Raw genomic sequence first — 22,180 nt, forward strand, 5'->3', positions numbered from 1 at the left:
CTTAAAAATTAAAAAAAAAGAAACCTCACAGCAAAATCCCTCTGGATAGATATTCCAAGAAGACATGCTAAATTTAGTGTGGCTTCCCAGACTCCCTGGAACTTTGCGGCTTTTCTCAAAGCATGCTGAAACACCCATCTTTTTACTTCACTGAAAGAAAAATAAACTAATAGCATCTCTCTTTTCTCGTTGATCTTGGTTACTTTGCTAGTGTTTAGTACACATCACATGGCGTGGGTCCTGTACATGTGGTTTAGGAAACCAGGTTAAAGCGAGTCAGTTTCCGCTTGGGAGGTCAAGTGGCTATGAACACATTGTTTTAGCAATGTCATTTATGTACTTGTTCCTTTGTGGCTGTGAGAAGTGAGGATTTTTAAAATTGATACCAGAATTTGAACCCAAGGCCTTGTACTTGCTTGGCCTCCTTACTCTGCTGGGGCTCTACCACTTGGGCCCACACCTCTAAGCCTGGCTTTGTACTGGTTATTTTGGAAGTGGAGTTGTGCAAACTTTCCTGCCAGGATTGGCATGGAACCGTGATTCTTTGGATCTCTTTGGATCTCTTTGGATCTCCTGTCTAGGTAGGATTATAGGTGCTAGCCATCAGTGATTGGCAAGAATAAGATTTGAAACACAGAGTCTTATTTAAAAATAGAATGGCTTTTGTCTTCTGCATGCATCTGACTGACTTTTTTTTTGTCATAACTGTGTATCCAATATTTGAAGGCATTTGTCTTATGAAATCATGACTTTTGGAAATATACTCAAGTGTGATGAATGGAGGAACTATCCTTACACAATTCTGGGCTTTAGTCAATTTCCACAGACATGACATATGCCACGAACATATATCTTATTGCAATAACACCATGCAGATGGCAAATTCACTCCTCCTGATCTCCCTTTGCTTACTCCAATCCGGCTTGTATTTCGAAGTCTAACCAGATGCCACCTTTCCCTTTGGGGGCCTGAGGTGACTGCCAGTCTGTAGATCTCCCTCCTGTCGGAGCTCCCCTAGCCTTACTCTGCCTGGAGGCCTGGTCAGGGCTTCCAGCCTGGGGCTCACTCCTCCTTTCGGGGGCAGCGCTCTTGGGAAGTCCCTGCAGCCTGTATTCACCCCTTATTCTCCTGGGGAGTGGCTGTCCCACAGGTCAGCGTCAGACTCCCTTCTGGTAGCCTTCAGGCTCCCTTCTGGCTTCCATCTTTTCTCTGCTGCTGAAAGAGCTGCAGGTCTGGGATGGATTCCTTTTCTCTGACATCCTCTCCCTCCCCTTCCCCAGCCCTTCTCTTACCATGCCAGGTGACCAAGAAGGCACTTGTCCCCTTGATCCGCAGTGGCCTGACATCCTGTTTTCCATGCATTTCTATCCTTTTTTGCCCAGCAGGTCACTTTGTGCTGGGCACATTTTATTTTAATATGAACTGATAATAAAAGGAACCTAATCATTGCCTGCTATGTGGCAAAATTCTTTCATTCTTTTGATCTCATTTCAATTTTATTGCAATGCAAAGGGGAGGAGGGCAATTTGCCAAGATTCTTATTTCGACTTTCCCGGAAAAGAAATCAGGGGCTTAGGACTTCAGTGGATTTGCTCAATGTCAGAAAGATTGTAAAGGGTGGAGATCATTTCCATCATGTATTTCGAAATCACAGCCCTTTTGCTGTCTCCATGGCTAATTCCGTGCATTTTAGTCAATGATTCCTCGCTAGACATGCTCTTCAAGGGACAGCTCCTGAGCTGATATCTGGGTCCTCTACAATACCAGTTTAACTTCCCATAGATTTATCAGGATGAGACTGATAACTTCCTGCTTCATTTACCAGACTTCCCTCTGGGTATTTTCTATGAACTTACTTACCTTACTTCTGCTAAGCAAATTTTATCAATTGTTTTGGCACCTTACTATGCATCGAAATCACCCAGTGATCTGGTAAAACTCATCCTAGCTACTCAGGAGGCTGAGACCTGCAGATTGTGGTTTGAAGCTAGTTGAGGCAGGAAAGTCTGTGAGACTGTTATCTTCAATTAGCCAGCGAAAAGCCAGAAGTGAAGGTATGACTCAAGTGATAGAGCACTAGCAAGTGAAGGTATGACTCAAGTGATAGAGCACTAGCCCTGAGTTAAAAAGCCAAGATGGCAAAGCCCTGAGTTCAGTGCTTACACACACACACACACACACACACACACACACACACACGCACGCACGCATGCACGCACGCACACACACACACTTCCTCACAATCCAACATGAAACAAACAAGCAAAGGCAAAATTACTTCAAGTTCTAGAGGTCTAGGCAGGACCAAGCCTCTGCATTGCTCTCCAGGTTCCCAGATGGCTGAAAGGCTGTTGGTCATGGAAATCACTTTGATAATATTTGAGACAAGCTACTTTATTTTTTCCAGTCCTGGGGCGTGAACTCAGGACCTGGGCACTGTCCCTGAGCTTCTTTTGCTCAAGCTGGCACTCTACCAGTGAGCTACTTTTTGAATAGTGCCCTGCTTATAGACAAAGAGACTGTAGCTCTAACATAGTAAGTGACCTTTCAAAATTACCCACCTGCAAATGGTATAAAGCCCATTCAAAACCTGCCCATGCTTCTTGGAGAGTTACTCTCCAGGGCAGGTAAGACAGAGATGCGTTCCAGGTCATCTTTGTGATGAGCTTTAATGGAGTGCAAGGGGAAGAACTTAAGTATGAAATATGATTTGACAATGATGGGCTCCCTCTGGATAGCCGTAACAAATATGAACACAGAATTGAAATGTCTACAGGACATCTACTGGGAATAGTGGGGCTGTAGCTAATGCCCAGGAGAGCTGCACTGCAGACAGGAAGATAGAACTGAGGTTGGATGAAATATTAGATTGCAGAGCCCCTTGCAGGATTTGGAGGAGGGTGGTCGGTGGGCACATTATAGGTGGCTGGGAAAGGAACACCCCTTGCTTTTGTGATCTAGTTGCTAGTGATCCATTGCCCACCCCACCTGCCAACTCTATGCCAGCTCCATGGAGTTCTGTGGCCTAGTGATGAGCCATTGAATAACTCCCTGATGACCTCACTGTTTATATAGAGCCTGTTTTAATAAAATCTCCTTGCTCCTGGAAATACAGGCTATGTTACTTTCCCCATCTCTTTCCAGATTTTTCCAGACTAAGAAAAGACTGTCCTCGACCCCTCCCTAGACAGTAACAAGCATGCTTAAAGGAGAAATTGTTCCTACAGTAGCACTTGGTAATGGGCAAAGTGGAATGGAGAGAAATTGCAGTCCTAGTCAGAATGCAGACCAGGCTGTCTTTGTGTAAATAACCAGCATTCTAGTCAGGTTGCCACGGTGATGCTGTGATGAGAGTTGTTCATGCCAGCAGTCAGAAAATGCTGCCCAATTAGTTCTTCTCAGCTGCTAGGTTACCTTGTGGTGACCAAAAAAAAGAGCAGGATCTGAGTTCAAAGGCCTTCAAGTGTATAGTCAGGAAACTGGAGTTGTGCGGTCCTCAGTCGCATGCAAGAACTACAAGTCCCAGCATGCTCTGGTTTAGGCCAGCTAGGGTTGTGGTTAGCCTTAGGAAAGCAGAGGACATGATTAAGGCTGCTTTTAACCCTCTTGGTAAGAATGAATTTACAGAATCCCTGGCTTGTTAGCTAGCTTTGTTAAGGTTTTCTGGGACTGCTTTTGCACGTTGCAAACTGCAGTCCGTGGGGGAGAATGTGCATTTTGTCACTATAAAGAGCCTGAGTTTGTTGGGTTTTTTTTTCACCCTTTTGTGAACAGCCTACCTCCTAGGATCCATGCAGAGATGAAATAACATCACACCCAGGGAATGGGAGATTACAGGAAAAAGTAGCTTGCCTCAAATATTATTTGGGAAATCATAAGGCATTATACAGTATAACTATAATATATTGCTCTGTGTCCTGTCATCTTCTAGCCTGTGGCCTGGGAAACACCAGAGTATAGAGTTTTCTTTAAAGAGTAGGTTATAGCCAGATGAGTTTGGGAAGAAATGTGGTAAGCTTTGCCATATCTGCAGATTCACGGGGCCCAGCAGCACAGTAACGATTTTGAGAAATCCTGCTGCAAAGAAACTCTGACACATCTAGTCCGTTCAAGGCAGTGTTCCCAAACTTATCCTAGAAACCCCATACCCATGGAAATCAAACCAACCAATAACAAGCAAACCAATTTATATATTCTTTATACTAGAGTTATACTAGGATAAAAGCCTTGCAAAAAATAGATACAAATGAGGCTTCATAGTCAGCAATCTGTCTAAATTGGTATTAACCAGCCATCTGTACCATTAGTGGTGATACCAAGTGATGGGTTGGGATTGGCTGGTATTTCGTGTGCCAGATGACAGAGCGGGCCCTCGATGGGCTTTTGGCTGTTCTACATGGCTCTGGGCCATCCCACCCCTCTCTGGAAGTGAGAAAAAGTGACAATCCAACCAGCCAGTTACTTTCTTCCTGGCCCCATGGCCCAAAGGCATTGGCCCTGCCCCCTTCCAATCTGCATATCTTCTGCCCTCCTCTGTGGTTCTCCATGCAAAGGGACAAGAAGGGAACATCTGTGGAGCCAGGTAAGGGCGGAAGGGTGGACAGCAGCCAGTAAAGAATAGCTCATACTTCTGCTGTACTTTGTTATAGCATGAGGTCTCTTCTGCCAGCTTCATTCATTTCTGCCTCCTGTCAACTGCATGGTACTTGTAGGTGTGAGAACTACTGAAACTCAGCAAGCCTTCCTGTCATTGGTCTGCTGTAAGCAGGAATGGCCCTTGTGAAGTCTCTTCTCTTCAAAGTAGAACCTTGGATGTCTTGGTCTTCTTTATTACTTAATTATTTAGCTAATCTCTTCTTGTCTTTAAAGTCTCAACTGTTGTAGTTATCTTTTTTTTTCTCCATCTACATCTTTGAGAAGGCAAAATGCCAAGGTGTTTGCTACTCTAGTTCCCATCATTGGGATCTGGTGTTGCTGGAAATACTGGAAAGTTACTCTGTCCTGCAGGTCTCACTGTAAAGCATGTATTTTTGTTTTTTTATTTTATTTTTTAATTTTTTTTTGTCAGTCATGGGGCCTGAACTCTGGGCCTGGGCACTGTCCTTCAGCTCTTCAACTCAAGGCTAGTGCTCTACCACTTGAGCCACAGTGCCACTTCTGGCTTTTTCTGCTTATGTGGTGCTGAGGAATGGAACCCAGGACCTCACGCATGCAAGGCAAGCGCTCTATCACTGAGCCACCTTCTCAGTCCTGTAAAGCATGCATTACATTTCCCAAAACAGCTGAATCTTCTTTGTAGTAACCTGATTATGGATGGGATGGGATCAAGGTGGGGGCCTCTGTGGACATTGTGTGTGTGTATGTGTGTGTGTGTGTGTGTGTGTGTGTGTGTGTGTGTGAGAGAGAGAGAGAGAGAGAGAGAAAGAGAGACCAACCTGGGACAGACTATGGGAGAGTTGAGGACAGCTGTTCTTGACCAAAATGGATCCTGCATCTTAGTGAAGAATTTTCTTAACCTGCTTGATGAAGTTTCTGTGACCTTTCCTGACTAGTGGGTTGGAAAATGGTCTCTGAACACAAATTTGGGATCTGCAGTCCATACATGGCACAGGTAGGTTTATGTGCATTGCAGTAGGAACTTCAGATCAAAGTGTGAAGACTGGCAAGGGATCCAGTCTTCAGAGCAGACAAAGGATGAAAATAGTTTTGCAGAAAATGCAGAAAAAGTATTCATGTTAATGTTGTAGAAGCAGAGTTTGGACTCAGGGCTTGGAACTCATTCAGCTTACTTGCTAGTCTGGTGCTCTACCACTTGAGCTATACTACCAGCCTAGCTTTTTGCTCGTTATTTTGGAGATGAGAGTCTCACAAACATTTTTGCTTAGTTTGTCTTTGGCTTTGAACCACAGTTTCAGGGTCTCAGTCTCCTAAGGAATTAGAAACTACAGGAAGGAGCCACCAGTGCCTGGCTTCAGAACTAATGTTAGTAGTTCTTGGATTGTTTTCATCTTCACCCATTTTTCCAGTGCAAGCCAATGAGCAACCAACAGTTGATGTTGAATTCTTTGTTTTTGATTTGTAAAGAAATACTTTGGAGCTGAGCTAAATATGAATATGGATTCATCAAGTCTATAAACGAAAAAAAATAGTTTTGAAAATGTTATGTATCTCCTACTTTGATATTTATGTGTGACCTACCAAATGGTCTATCTCAGTTGTATCAAATTAGCCATGGGTGATAAATCTTGTTCTATCATTCTGAACATGAGTTAAATTTGTTTCTCAAATCAGGCATCTAGAATTGACACCTGCCATCTATGTGTCTCAGCAGCCTGTTTCTTTCCCTTCTAGATCCACTGTTTGGAGACTGGTTTTCCCATTCAGTCAAAAAACCAGAAGTCCAAAGACTTTAGGTCTGCCAGTAACTTTGCAACTAGCTGAGACCAAGTCACCTAAGCTATTTGTTGGAAGATGCATGATTTTCAGCGCTCATTCTAGGCCTTGAGTTGCTTTCCGTAAAAGGAGGATAAGGATCTTACTGAGCTGATGTCAGAAATGTGTTATGTTACTGGTTTTGCAATAGGGCACAACTGGTAGAACTTTGATGATGTGACTAGCTCCATCACCCTGACTGACTGAACAAAAGCAATGCAAGTTATTCTTTTGTGGATAAGGAATTTTTAGCAGACATTCTTTTGAGATCTTACATAGAATGTATCAGATGTCACCTGAAAAGTTCTAGATATAACTAGTTCTTTTAAAATCAAGTGATTTTACAAAGTAAATACCATTATCTCTATCTTCAGTTCAGGAAACTGAGGCACAGAGAGATTAAATAGTATGCCCAGCATTCCTAAGGTACTGCATGGTAAAGTGGAGGTCTGAATCAGGCTTTCTTTGGCTTATGGAGTCTCTGTGCTTTGTGGGTCTACTTTGTTGTACTCATTATCAATTCATTAGCTAACTCAAAGAAATCAGTATTGCTGGGCACTAATGGCTCACGCCTGTAATCCTAGTTACTCAGGAGGCTGAGATCTGAGGATCATGGTTGAAAGAAGTTAGCCTGATCAATAAAGTCTATAAGACTTTTTTTTTTTGGTTGTGGGGCCTAAACTCTGGGCCTAGATGCTGTCCTTTAACTCTTCAGTTCAAGGCTAGTGCTCTACCACTTGAGCCACAGTACCACTTTTTCTGCGTTTGTGGTGTGGAGGAATGGAACCCAGGGCCTCATGCAAGTCAAGCATTCTACCACTGAACCACTTTCCCAGCCCCTGTAAGACTCTTTTATCTCCAAATAACTACTGGAAATCCAGAAGTGGGGCTGTGGTTCAACTTATAGAGCACTAATCATGAACAAAAACACTCAAGGACAGCACCCAAGCCCTGAGTTCAAGCCCTAGGACTGACACCAAAAAACCCCACAAAATGTAATTCATATTTATCTTATCTGCTAGCAAAGTAGGCAGAAAGTTTGCCTTCAGATAGAAATCTGTATCCTACTTGTCCCTTTCTCTCTCTCTCTTCTTTCTTTCTCTCTCTCTCTTTGATCAGTCATGGGACTTGAACTCAGGGCCTGGGTGCTGACCCTAAGCTCTTTTGCTCAAGGCTAGTATGCTACCATTTTGAGCCAGTTACACTTTTAGTTTTCTGGTGGTTAATTGGAGATAAGAGTCTTATAGACTTCTCTGCCCGGTCTGGCTTTGAATCATGATCTTCACATCTCAGCTTCCTGAGTAGCTAGGATTACTGGTGAGAACCACCAGCATCCTGCTCTTATTCTCTCTCTTTAGAGCTTCCTGCTCTAAAGGGAAACAGGGACGTGGCATGTCATCCTCTAGGTTTCTCGACATTTGATGGTTGTCACTGGCTAACCAGGGGTTATTTCTTGGGGTCACCATTAAATCTCAAGGTTTGCCACCCCACAACACCAAACATATTTCAGCATTGGCCACTTATAGAAAAGAAGGTAATAATAGGCTTAGGTTTGAAATATCTGGACTTGGGGCTGGGAAGGTGGCTCGGTGGTAGAGCACTTGCCTTGCATGCCTGAGGCCCTGGGTTCGATTCCTCAGCACCACATAAGCAAAAAGAAAAAAGCTGGAAGTGGCGCTGTGGCTCAAGTGGTAGAGCGCTAGCCTTGAGCTGAAGAGCTGAGGGACAGCGCCCAGGCCCAGAGTTCAGGCCCCACGAATGGACCAAAAAAAAAAAAAAATACCTGGACTTGAATATTGGCCCTACTACTAATGCTCTTACTAGCTTGACCAACTTTTACTAATACCAGCAGGAGCAGTAATATAGATATTATTTATTAAGGCTTGCCAAGCATTGTACTAAGTGCTTTCTATATGTTGTTTCTGATGCTCAGAACAAGTCTCCAGGGGAGGTATTTTTATCCTCCCTTTAAGGCTTGCGCTTGGCTGCCATCTCTACCATTTACTGCTTTCCCTTGGGCAAGGTACTTAATTCCTTGAAGCCCTGGTTTCATCATGTGAAAGCGGGGCTTAGAAATATCTATCTCCCAGATTGCTGTAAGGATGAGAGTGAAAGGTGGACAAAGCATTTGGGCCATTGCCTGTCCCAATCCAGTGACATCTGTAGATTAAGGTCTTTTGCCTGTGAAATGGAGGAGCCAGGTTGGAGATGCCGTTGTTAAGCCTGCTTTGGGAGGCCAGCCTTAAGCTGGGGTAGGGTACCAGAAACTGTTTCACTACTGAGGCTGTTGACTAGTGGGTAGAAATAAACATACAACAAACCAAATAGGAGGTGTGGAGGCTCTAGCCTCTGTCCTCAGAACTGAAAGCCAAACTAGAAGTCATTACTGTCCTGTTCTGAGAGGCCTGGATGTGGCTCCCATGTTCTGACTTTGCCAAGGGCTGGATGGCAGTGGAGGAGTCAATATTGGCTCAAGGACCCTAGTGGCCATGCCCATACAGGCATCAGTACCAGAGGCAGCCTGGCTCTGGACTGCCTTTCCCCAAGACTCTGCTTTTCATATGGGGCTGCAGAGTCATCCAGCATGTTCACATGCAGGATACAACCTTGAAAAGGTGCCAGTAGTCCATAGCATAGATGGAAAACCCACAATATGAGCAGTCAGATCGCACTAGCCAGGAGTGGACTCCAGACTGGAGCCCTACTTCTCTGATAGATCTTCAGGACCATGAAAAATAAATCTATAAGCAGTGGTCTGCCTGCCTGCCTTCCTGCCTGCCTGCCTGCCTGCCTGCCTGCCTGCCTGCCTGTCTGTCTGTCTGTCTGTCTGCCTATCTGCCTGCCTGCCTATCTATCTATCTATCTATCTATCTATCTATCTATCTATCTATCTATCTATCTATCTGCTATCCATTCATCTATCCATCTGTCTATCTACCTATCTGTTTATGTATCAATCATATATTTATCTATTTCCTTGCTGGACCTTAGAGGCATGGCTTAGACGTATGTTAATGAAGATGAGCCACTGGACTACATTGCAGATCTTCTAGAGGTGCTTTTGAAGCATCTTTTCCACTTGTTAGGATAATTTCATCACATCCTTGCACACGTCTGTTTGCCTCCTTAGACTGGAACTACCTCAGGTAGGGGCTGGGCTGATTTCCTTGCTTCTACTTTGGATAGTGAATAACACAGTAGGTAAATATTAGGAAATAAGTAAACTCTATTGTGTAAGGCAAGGCCTTTGACCCTAGCTGTATTAGGAAGGGGAATAAGAATGAGTGCCTGTAGGACCTGGACTGTGAGATGGATGTGCATTCGAACCCAGGGTTCATGAGTCAGCATGATGCCTTTTCCATACTGCACTTATTCTAGAAGAATAATGATGTTGAAAAAGCTTGAAGACTTAAGATACTAATATGAAGAGCTTGCCCTACTGTTTGTGTTTTCTTTGTTCTGTTTTGCTTTTGTAAGCATATGCTTGCTTGTCAGGGCTGAAACCCAACCAAAGAGCTGCTAAATATGGTTCTAAAAAATAACATTTGGTCCTTTTTTTTTCATTCCCTTAAGTTTAGAGGAGGTACAACCCTTGGGCTGATGTAGTAGCAATCCAGGGATGTGTGATCATTCTCAGAGTTAGATCTGCAATCTATGTTCTGTTCATCTTGCCCAAGGGGAAAGGGAAAAAGGTCCTGCACTGGGAGGGCTGTGTCTGTAAGAGGAGTCTTGGGAAAGGGTTAGATTATTTCTCAAAAGCTCTCTAGTTTCTCTCTGAATATCATTTTCAAAAAAGAGGGCAGGGTAGGGAAGAATATATAGGTTCTATTATGCTGCTAAGGATATGTCTTTCTTCATAGCGATTTAAGTTTGCCTTTCAAACTTTAGATATTTAGTCTTAAGATGTTATTTAGTATTCCAGTAAATCTAGTGTCATTCAGGAGACCTGGAGGGATCAAAGTAAAGCTCAGAGACTGGGACAATCAGTCCTTGGATCTTAAATCTCTTTGCCTTGCTGTGAAGACAGACCCCAGCCAGCCAAGGCTGCCCAGATTTCATCAGCTGATGGAAAGGGGGATTTATTCCAACATCCTTGGAGCTTGAAACACCTAATGTGTCCTCCCAATTTCCTCACATTTCTAAAGAGACATCTGTTGGTCCATAAATATCTGATCCTGTCTACTAAAATTTGAGGTGATATTATTGGCTGAAAAGCAATGGGATTTCTTTCACTGGCGTTGTTAGTTTTATAGGCTTTTAAAATTGGAAATCTATGAAATGCAGGCTGGATTTTCCTATGGCCTGTTCTTTTGTTGTTGTTGTTATTGGTTGTGAGGCTTGAACTCAGGGCCTGGGTATTGTCCCTGAGCTCTTTTGCTCAAGGCTGGTGCTTTACCATTTTGAGCCACAGCTCTACCTCTGGCTTTTTCTGTGATTAGAGAGTCTCACAGGGACTTTTCTTCCTGGAGTGGGTTCAAACTATGATCCTCAGATCTTAGCCTTCTGATTAACTAAGATTATAGGCATGAGCCATGGGTGCTGGCCTATTCTTTATTAACTGAACATTTTCAAATAGAAAAAGAAGGAAATAGATGACTATTATTGAAGTCCTACTATGTGTTGAGCCCTGAGGCAGCATAGATACTTGGTTTGAAGTACTGGGAATTGAATCTAGCACCTCATGCATGCTAGGCAAGCCCTGCTCCTAGTTTCCTCAATAAAGTTGCTGTGCTGATGTTGAACTTAGAACCTTCCTGTCTCTGCAACCCTGGTAGCTGGTATTACAGCCATGTACCATCATGCCTAACTATAGCCTAGATATAGTTTCACAATCCTCACAACAGCCCCAGAAAGAAGTAATACTACCCCCACTTTAAAGATGAAAAAACAGAGACTCGGAGCAGTTATGAAACTTGTTCAAAGTTGGAGAAGCCAGTAAGTGATGGATCTAGGGCTGCGAATTTCGATTTGATGAAGCTGATGGTATAGCACTTAAAAGCTCAGTATGGCATCTGACCAGATGGTTATGTGTTATATGTGTATGTGTGTATGTATGTATGTATATCAACACATATACATACATATCCTGGCCCTGTACTCATCAGTGTTGTGTCATCAGTGTTGTGTCCTACTGCAAGTGTTTATTCTTTCTGTGCCTCAGTTTTCTCACCTGGAAAAACAAAAAAACAAGAGTAATAATAAATAGTAGCCTCAACTTGATGAGGTTGTGATCATTAAATAAGTGATCATGAATTGTTTGCTATTCCTTTTTTATTATAATGATTAGTCACATTTGCTTTTATCAGCACTTTCTTTCTGGGAACAGCCTGCCTTTTGATATGGAGTTATATTTCCTTATGAAATAATGTAAGCTGATCTACCTGGGAATTAAGTTTTCTTCTTGGCCTCTCTGCAAAGGTTAAGATCTGAATAAAGGCATGCGTAGCTAACAGAGATTCCTGACTTTGGTAAATGTCAATGAATTGCCTTTCTCTCCTTGGAGTATGGAGCCTGCTTCCCTGCTGCCCATCCTTGCTTTAAGAGCAGCTAAGCAAACAGAGGAGGGAGGATTAAGCTAACTCTTGGCTTTGAGCTGCTTTGTCTTTGTGACATGATTATCAGTGCAGTGCCTTCCCTCATTGTACTGCACATGGGCCTGGCTCAACACAGGAAGCATGGCTCAAAACAGTAGACTCCATGGGTGGTTTTAGAACTGGCAAGACCATAGGGGCTTGCACCTGTGACAGGTGGGTATGTTTGGGACTGGTGTTAGGGCGTCAGTGACAGGAAGAGTGTCTGAAACAACTTGTGTAGGTTGAAAATGTGAGTGTCAAATAGAGACTGGAAAGAGGAACCAGTAGGATGGGGGAGGGTGAAAGAAGGGTAGCAATGGAGGACAATTATGATCCAAGTACTTTATATGCATGTATGAAAATCGAATAATGAAACCCATTAAAAGTCCTTTAAAAAAGGGGAGAGAAGGTGCTATGGCTCACACATATAATCGTAGCTACTTAGAAGGCTGAGATGTGAGGATTGAGGTTCAAAGCCAGCCCAGTCAGGAAGTTCATGAAACTCTTATCTCCAAGCCAGAAGTGGTGCTGTGGCTTAGCGGTAGAATGCTAGCCTTGAGCACAAAAGCTCAGGGATAGTGCCCAGGCCTGAGATCAAACCCCAGGACTGGCAAAAACAAAAACAAAAAAACAAAACAACAAACAGGGAGTGATAAAACAGAAAAAATAATGGGATGAATTCAACTAAATCATACTATATACATGTATGGAAATACCAAAATGAAAACCTCTTTGTACAATTAGTAGCCTCTAATAAAAAGAAAGAAAATAACTGACCTAAGTTTGCTAGAACTTTGGCTCTAAGTTCTGATTCTCCTCTCTTGTAATTTCTTTACACATGAGGTGGAGAATTGGGGGAGAAAGCCCCAATTTACTACGGAAAGTAAATTGCTATGTCTAGCAATTATGTGTTACATACAGGCTTTTAAGTACTGGGAAGTACTAAGTTAAACATTACTATCTCTGTTTCCAGCGCATCCGTAACTTCTCAGGGGAGAGAAATATTTGAGGGGAAGGGACAGCACCATGTAAAGGTGGTGATCATGGGGACACAGGGCAGCTGGGGCAGAGAGAACATGTACTGACTTGCAAAAGGCTCCACAGAGGAGTGAGTCAACTGCACTGCCTGGGATAGACTTGCCTACTAGTGTTTGCTGAAGAAATGATCCTGGCAAATGTGTATTAAAAACAAAGGGAGAAAGTGGTACTGTGGCTCAATGTAGTAAAGTGCTAGCCTTGAGTGAAAGAGCTCAGGGACGGTGCCCAGACCCCGAGTTCAAGCCCTGCAGCTGACCAAAAAAACAAAAACATTAAAATCCCAACAATGACAAAAACTCAGGGACAGAACTGAAAGTGTTGTGTCAGGGAAATGACACGTGGTTTGAGATCCTAGTTGGTCATAGCCCAGAATGATGGAACTTAGAGTCAAGACCTTGGCTTTTATTTTCATCCCATCATATAACTTGTTTAAATTAGGTTGTGTCATGACTAGAAAGATTAGTATGGTTGAGAGGTTGAAAGAAAGAATGTCCTGAGAGCAGATAGTCTAGAAAGAGAGGGTGAAGCCCTCTTTCATGAATGGAGAGGAGCAGATGGATATGATTGACTTTGGAGATAAGATAATTAGCAGATGTTGAGCAGAATGACAGGGGAGATGGCCAGGGATGGAACCTTGTGGGCAGAAGAAATGGAATCTGTGTAAGAGACTGATAGAGCTATGCTGGATGTATATTTCCAAACAGAGTGGTGCCCATCAGTGTAGATAGATGCCCCAAAAAGGACAATTAAAGACAGGCCCGAGCATAAAATATGGCATATAGAACTGACGTCATGGAAGTAGGTATCAGTGGTTCACACTTGTCATCCTAGCCACTTCTGAGGCTTACATCTAGAGAACTGAGGTTTGAGGCCAGCCTGGAATGAAAATTTGATAGATTCCATCTCCAAAACAACTAGCAAAATGCAAGGCTGAAAGCATGACTCAGTGGTTGAGCGCCAGTCTAGCCAAGGTGAAGTCCTGTGGTCACGTCCCCAAACCTTAGTACCATACACACACACACACACACACACACACACACACACACACAATGAAAATGATAGACAATTCTTAGGAGAAATTACATGAAAGGCTCTGCTAGAGTAGAAGGAAAAGCCAGATACTTGCCCATATCAAGATGTCTCACCATTCCATTAGAATGTAACTGAAGATGACAGACACTCATGTATAAAGGAACGTTCACCTGCTTATGATACTAAAAAAGTACAATATCTGGATGGAGCTCTTTGTCTTGTTGGTATGGAAGACAAAGAGGGGGCAGCAAAACGGCCAAGATTTATTGAGGAAAAGGATAGGCAGAGCCTCTGTAAATGGGAGGGATTCCTGGGGCAGATTGCACCGGGTTAGTAAGGTCCCTCTAGGAGAGAGCCATGTGCCTCTTGAGATCACTGGACAGCTGGTGGGCCATATCGGTCCCCATCAGAGGCTCCAGGCAGCCTGCATGAGCTCTCCATGTATCCTTTAGCTCCTCAGACTGGATGCCCATTCTGGCACATACCTCTGGGGTCTAATCAGTCCATTGCTTATCGTGCAAATTTTCTTGGGGTAATGGGGCCAGGACATGGTGCCTAGAGGCTCCACATGCGTGACTTCTCAAGGCCATGTGATGAATTCAGAACCTCTATTGGAGAGGGACCTTTGCCTTTGCTTTTTTTTTTTTTTTTGCCTTTTGGTCTCACTTGAATTTAGGTGATTGGAAAACTAGAGGAACAAGAATAATGAAGGGATGTTTTCTCTGTAGCACAGTTCATCCCTTCCCTCTGGTCTCTTCCTTCACTCCCATCAGGCATAGACACCCAAGACATTGCATAGGAAGCTCCCTCTGTAAACTTTTAGACTCTCCAAGGAACCAACTTGATATGCTGGGTCTCCGAGAAACCAACTTGATCAGATGATTATTTCTGGTGTGGCTTCTCAAGGTCAGTTTCCAATGGAGTTCCTTCGTTCCTTTGACCTTTACTTCTGGCTCCATTGACTGGGTCTAGCAAAGAGCCTTTCCCCCTTCCAGCCATTGGAACCACAGTCTCTGAATGGCACCTCCTTGGCCCTGATTGGCTGGACATAGGTCCATCAACTGGAGAGTCTGACAAGGACCTCAGAAGTCAGCTGCCCAAATCCTCTTGAGACTTCTCTATTAGTCCCATTGCTAAGAAGGGGTCCTGGAAGTGGAGAAGCTGATATTTGCCCACCACTTGTTTCTGCTCATTCTTTCACACCCTTGATATTCCTGAGCTCGTAAGACAGCCACTAGTCACTTTCCTCCATCTCCTCTTTTTTTTCCAGTGTAGAAAAAGGAACATTTAAAGCACAAGGAGATATTTCAAGCACAGGCAGAACTTCTCCCCCAATATGTTGCAGAAACATCACTGAGCAAACAAACTACTGGGAAGTGAGGCTTGGAAACAAACAGCAGCTGCCACCATTGATGAGCTGCTTTTGCTTCCCTTAGGTTCTTTCTCATGCCATTTGTAGCAAAACTGGCTGCTCAAGTGGCCTAGTGGTTTAACAAAGAACATCCTGAGGACTCTCCAGGTGGTCTTGACTGGGTCCTTTACCTGTGGGGTGGTGGTGCAGGACGCGCTCCTTTCCCTTATAGTGTGGTCCTCACCTGTCTGGACCAGGTGGACATAACTAGAACTTCTGGCATCTGGGGTTTTCTGAAGTGTGGTTTCTTGCCCTCCTGGCTCGTAAGAGTAATTCTAATTCCAGTGTTTCCTAGTGACTAAATGCTGGCATGCTCTCTCTCTCTCTCTCTCTCTCTCTCTCTCTCTCTCTCTCTTTCATCTGTCTGTTTGTCCTTCTCTTCTCCCCTCTCCTCCCCTGACCCTGACCCTGACCCTTCTCCTTTGCTGGTACAGAAATTTGAACTTAGGGACTTGTACTTACTAGGCTGGTACACTACTATTTTTTTTTTTTTTTGGTACACTACTATTGAGCCATGCCTTCAGCCCAGTTTTTCACCTTCTATTTGTAGGATAGAGTCTAAGTTCTTTCCTGGGCAAAAGCACAAGCTTCAGTTTGTCTGTGTTAACTTCCCTGTAGTTACTAGGATCACAGGTGTGCAACACAGCCTCCATCTTCCCTTTATAGAGACAGAATCACTTGGAATTTTCTGCCTGGGCCAATCTGAAACTGTGATCTTCCCAATCCCAGCTTCCTTGGGATGACAGGTGTGCACACAGGTGTGGTTTAGAAGGGGTCTTGAGTTCTCTGCCTGGGCTGGCGTTGGATCTCCTGTTTTTAGCCTCCCATGTAGCTAAGATTACAGATATGAGCCACTGACACCTGGCTTTATTGTTTTTATCCTTTTATTTTTTGGCATTCATTAGGCTTGAACTCAGGGTCTGGGTGTTGTCCCTGTGCTGTTTTTTGCACAAGGCCAATACTCTACCACATTGAGCCGCAGTGCCACTTCTGGTTTTTCTGGTGGTTATTTGGAGATAAGAGTCTCAGATTTTCCTGCTCAGGCTGGCTTTGAACTGTGATTCTCAGATCTCAACCTCTGGAATAGCTAGGATTATAGGTGTTAGCCACTAGCACCCAGCTGGCTTTATTCTTTTAATTAATTTTTTCCCCTAGCACTAGTGTTTTTTGGAGTTTACAGCTCTCTTAAATTGTTACATTAAAATCTTTTGCTTTTTTTCTCATAGAGTGACTACTTTCCCTCTAAAAGCATTTTGTGTTGGTGGGAGTGTAAACTTGTCCAATCACTTTGGAAAGCAGTATGGAGGTTCCTCAAAAGACTCCACATAGAGTTCCCCTATGACCCAGCAATCCCGCTTTTGGGCATTTACCCAAATGATCACAAACAAGACCACACTAAAGCTACCAGCACAACTATGTTTATCGCAGCATTTTTTTTTTTTTTTACCATAGCTAAGATATGCCCCCTCAGTAGATGAATGGATCAAGGAAATGTGGTGTGTGTGTGTGTGTGTGTGTGTGTGTATGTGTGTGTTTACATCTCTATCTATCTATCTATCTATCTATCTATCTATCTATCTATCTATCTATCTAATGGAATTCTATTCTTCCATCAGAAAGATTGACAAAAAATTATATTAAGTGAAGTAAGCTAGACCCAAAGAAACATAGGTCCCATGGTTTCCCTTATTTGCAATAATTAGTATACATCTAGGATAATCTTACCAGACAAGCAGAAAAAGCCAAAAGCTATATACACATGACCATATTAGATAATACTAAGTGAAATGAACCCAAGATAGGGACACAAGAGACTTTATCTTAGTCTCTGTTGTGATTTTTTTATTTCTTTTGTATGTTCTTCCCCCTGTGGTATAACTCCTATTGTCACTGTATTTTATTCTGGTGCCCTGCATCTTGTATATACATTTTTCTAATTTGGAGAGGGGAAGGGAAGTAACAAAATGCTGAAACAAGGATACAGGTTGACATATTACAGCAATGAGATGTACAATATACTATGTTGAAAACAAACTTTACAACTTGGTGGGGGGGAGTTGGGGAGGTGGGGAGCAAAGGGATGGATAGTAGGAGAAAAAGGAGGGGGTAGCAATGCTTGATAGGAAATTTACTCATTACCTTACTCATGCTGTACAGTATCTTTATATATATATAAAATAAAAGCAGCCAGCCTGTAATCCTATCTACTCAGGAATCTGAGATCTGAGGATTGTGGTTCAAAGCCAGCCCAGGCAGGAAAGTTCATGAAACTCTTATCTCCAATAAACCACCAGAAAACCAGAAGTGGCACTGTAGCTCAAGTGATAGAGCACTTGCCTTGAGCTGAAGAGCTGAGGAACAGCGCTCAGGCCCAAAGTTCAAGCCCTATGACCGACCAAAACATAAATAAAAGCATTTTGTGAATTTCAGTGCTACTAGCATAAAACCCTCACATTAAAAGTGAATATTATAGGGTTGTGTGTGTGTGTGTGTGTGTGTGTTTGATAGTACTAGGATTTGAGCTCAGAGATTTCTAATTACCAAGCATGTGTTCTGTGACTTGAACCAAAGCCTTTTTTGCTTTATTTTATTTTTTCATAGTCTTGCTTTTGACGGGGATCAAGCTACCAAGGTTGTCCTACCTCCACAGGAATTACAGGCATGCGCCACCTTGCCTGGCCCCTATCAAGTATCACTAGATTGCTGACTGTGTGCAAGGCATTGTGTTAGGTCCTCACTCTTCACAAAAGCTGGGTGATATAGACATCATCCCTGTTGACAGGGATGTTGGCAGAGGGGAGTCACCATGTTGATTGTCCGGCGTTCCTACAATCGCCATGACAGTCATGACCCAGCTAGTCTTCTATCTAAGTCTGTCTGAATCTCCTCAACTCAGGATGTCCCCCTCTGGCTGCCCCTCAGCCACCCACCAAAATAACATGTGACAGTGGTCTCCTAGGTGTCAGGTAGGAGGACATGCAAGTTTATGGCCTTTCTTTTAATCTCTCAGAGAATTTGTGAACTCACTTAATAAATTCAGATCTCATGTGAAAGGAAACGTTTGTTTTTTATTGAAAAATCTTTAGGCCTGGGAATCTTTGGCTCCTATTGACAGGATAATAATTAGCTCTGGCAAAGTCAAGTACTGCCTCCTGGTCCTCCGCTTCTCACCTAAAGAAAGGACGCCCGGCCTCTCCAGTGGCCCAGGCCACACTTCACTTGCTTGCCCAGCTTCTACAGGCATTTAGCTTACTGCATCTTGATTTATGCCTTTAAAGATGTGATTTCGTTCCAGGTGGGAATTACTAAGAGTAAAAGCCAATTTCTGCCTCTGCGTTAAATTTTATAGGCTTTGCTTTCTTTTGCTTTTCATGGGGTTGAGATTGTAATTCAGTAACAATAGTGGTAATTATAGGACATTTAATGAACACTGTAACATCCAGCTGACTCCCAAGGGTTAGGATGCACTTGTGTGACAGCAAGAACTCGCAGGGTTCTTGAGTTTGGTTGGAATTCTCAATCCTGTAGCTACCTTCAAAAGCATAATTTTCAGGGCAGCATTACAGACAGGAGAAATGAGCCCAAGGAGAAGCATTCTGAGAGGTGCATGTGGATCCCATAGCCTCATGGAGATGTGATTTCCATTGGGCAGATGCTCTATGATGTAGGAGTACCTTTCTCCCTGAGAGCCCACCTCAGTGAGAAATTGTGCGTGTGTGTGTGTGTGTGTGTGAGAGAGAGAGAGAGAGAGAGAGAGCATGCGTGTGTGCGTGTGTACGCATGAGAACACGTGTATGCAAGTACTTGGGCTTGAACTCAGGGCCATGGAGCTCTCCCTTAGCTTTTTCACTCAAGGCTGGTGCTGTATCACTTGAACCACATCTCCGCTTCTGGAATTTTTTGCTGGTCAATTGGAGATTAAAAAGCTCAGAGACTTTTCTATCTGGGCTGGCTTTGAACCTTTGTCCTCAGATCTCAGCTTCCTGAGTAAATTGGATTCCAATGCATGAACCTCTGGTACCTAGCTTTTTGTCTGGTGCACACATATTTCATGAAAGTATAGCATGAAGATAAGATGAATGGAGCTAATGAATGAATGGAACTTCAGGCGAATTTGACTGTTTTTTTAAATTGATAATATTCAATTTTAATACCCTACAATCCACGCAAATAAAATTATCTCTTTGCTCCTTTCAAAATACTTGCTTTTGATTGAGATAGTGCCTGGAATATTGTTTTGATTTTTGTGTCCTGTTTATTTGTCTTTCAGGACCCTGCAGGGATCTTTGAATTGGTGGAACTTGTTGGAAATGGAACGTACGGGCAAGTGTACAAGGTAAGTCATGGTGTTTGTGTGAGGCATGTGTGGGCCACGTGGGCCACAGTGCTATTGTACATACTTGCTCATAAATGCCTAGCAAGATGCAAAATGAGATATTGTATTTGGCCATTGACTCTCCACCTTCTGGAATAGATCTGTAGATAGAGTGCCCAGACTAGATTCTGTAAGTCAGGCCTTTCCTCTCAGTATGCATTACATTGTTTGTATGTGATCATAAATTCTGGTGCTGTGGGTTTGAAGCTTGTTTAGGGGATAATTTCCTTTCCTTTAAGCACTACCAGAATTTATGTTCTAGTTCTTTTTTTTTTTTGTAGCAGTCCTGGGGATTAAACTCGGAGCCTTGCACTCACAAGGCAGGCACTCTACCACATGAGCCACGCTTCCAGCCTCTCTCTGCCGTAGTTACTATTGGTTCTGCTGGTTTATAATAGTTAAGCAGAGGGAGATTTTATTGGTACATCTCTGTATAGGTGTATACTATATTCCAGTCAGTCTCCCCACCACCCCATCCTACATCTCTTGCCTTAGGCCTCACTCTATACCCAGGTGCTCTTGGGGTGGGATCCTCATGTTGATGTTGATGATGCAAGTCTGGAGACACTGGCCAGCTATTGTGCTTCTCTAGTAGCTGGGATTAAAGGCCCATACCGTTGTACTCCAGCCATTGGCTGAGATGGAGTCTCATGAATTTCTGCCTACCCAGGCTGACCTCACACCATGATCCCTCAACCTCCATCTCTCTTGTAGTTAGGGTGATAGTCTTGAGTCCGTACAACTCATGCCAAAGGAGCAAAGGATCCCATTTGCTTTGAAAATGTAAGCTATTAGACAATTGAGGCTGGAGAAGTGGACTTGTGGTTGGCCTAGGACACAGGTGAAATGAACTTTGTGAACAGTGTTCGGAGGAAAGGAAGGCTTAGAGATAGTCAGACATTCCACAGTTGGGAAGGATTGAACTCCCCATTCTTTTGCTGCTTTCTGCTTACAGATTCACTCAGTGGTGTTTTAAAAATATAATTTTATTGTTATTATTAAGATATTGTATAGAGGGATTACCATTTCATAAGTAAGGTACATTTGTTTTTTGCGGGCAAAAATATTCCCCTTCCCATCCCTGTTCATAAGTTGCATATAGTTCATTTTCCACATAGTGGCTACTGAGTACCAGGATTGTGTTTGTTCCCTTCTTCCTCCCTTGCTGTACCCCCACTTTGCCCCCACTAAAAAGAAAAAAAATCCAAAAGCAAAAAAAACAAAAACAAAAACCCACCACCATCACTACCACCAACAACCAAAAATCCTCCATGTTTCCATTTTCTGGGATGCCTTTTGATTAATAGTATTTTAAATGTTCAAAGGAGTTATGTCTTTGGGTTCCTCTCCAGTGGTATCCTCCCTTTAGAATGACTGTATGAGTGCCTAGAGCCCTGTGTAGGTTATCATGTCCCATGGTATTTTATATCTAGCTTCCACATATGAAAGAAAACATGTGCTATTTACCTATCTGAGCTTAACTTGGTTTGTTCTAGGCCCAGCCATTTACCTGCAAATGTCTATAGTATTTTAAAAGGGTATTTTTCTCTAATAAATTACCTAGGATTTTTTTGAAAATTCAGTTTGATATTTCTTTTGATTATCTAAAGGAAACAGAAATGAAGTGTTTTGGATTAAAACTTTGGGGGTTTTGGTAACCAAGTTATTGCAATACCCTTGAAATAACCCATCTGTTTCCTGGTGATTATTTCTTGGGAAATAGCCATCGTTTTCTTCAGTATTTGTAATATGAGATGATATTTCCATTACAAATTATCTCTCATTATTATAGCTTTAATTCTTTCTTTGGGCCTTAAACTATTTCTCTGAATTGATTAAAATCATTGTGGAAGTCATTCAGAATGTTTTATTTCCACTTCTACAGAATGTCACCAGTGTATATATAAGGTGTTGGTGAGAATCTGGTTTCTGAAGCACAATCATAAGCGAATGCATATTTATGTCTTTATTTACTGGGCCGTCCCATTTGCTATGCACTCTAGAGGGGAAATTTCTCCCTTGCAATGAACAATCATGTCTTAAAATGTCAGCCTTCTACAGCTAGACAGAATGTAGTCTAGCCAAGCTGTTCACTTGACATTGATCCTGTCTGACACAGAAAGAAATGGGTCTCAGAAAATGCTTTTAAATACTTTCAATGAAGATAATTAGGTTGGGAGATTGTGTTATTGCATTTTGGGAAATCAGATTGAACTTGTGAAGTAATGTGGCTAATGAATGAAGCTCTGATTTAGGGAGAAAATTACTCTTGATTTGCTGTCAAGGTGGAGAAGCAAATCTATAGCCCATTTTGGACTC

The 22,180-nt window shown here is 42.8% G+C and overlaps 1 protein-coding gene across 6 annotated transcripts in view; it reads left to right on the forward strand.

Moving 5' to 3' along the window:
• The window catches only part of Tnik (TRAF2 and NCK interacting kinase), a 394,212-nt gene that overhangs the window by 78,363 nt on the left and 293,669 nt on the right, over positions 1-22,180 (forward strand). For all 6 annotated transcript variants that reach the window (XM_042678823.1, XM_042678824.1, XM_042678826.1 and 3 more), the window contains exon 2: positions 19,757-19,822. In XM_042678823.1, coding sequence (XP_042534757.1) covers positions 19,757-19,822 — 66 coding nt within the window. The remainder of the gene's footprint in view (positions 1-19,756; positions 19,823-22,180) is intronic.

The sequence above is a fragment of the Dipodomys spectabilis genome, unplaced genomic scaffold, assembly GCF_019054845.1.
Source record: "Dipodomys spectabilis isolate Male_0828 unplaced genomic scaffold, ASM1905484v1 ptg000050l, whole genome shotgun sequence".
Lineage (NCBI taxonomy): Eukaryota > Metazoa > Chordata > Mammalia > Rodentia > Heteromyidae > Dipodomys > Dipodomys spectabilis.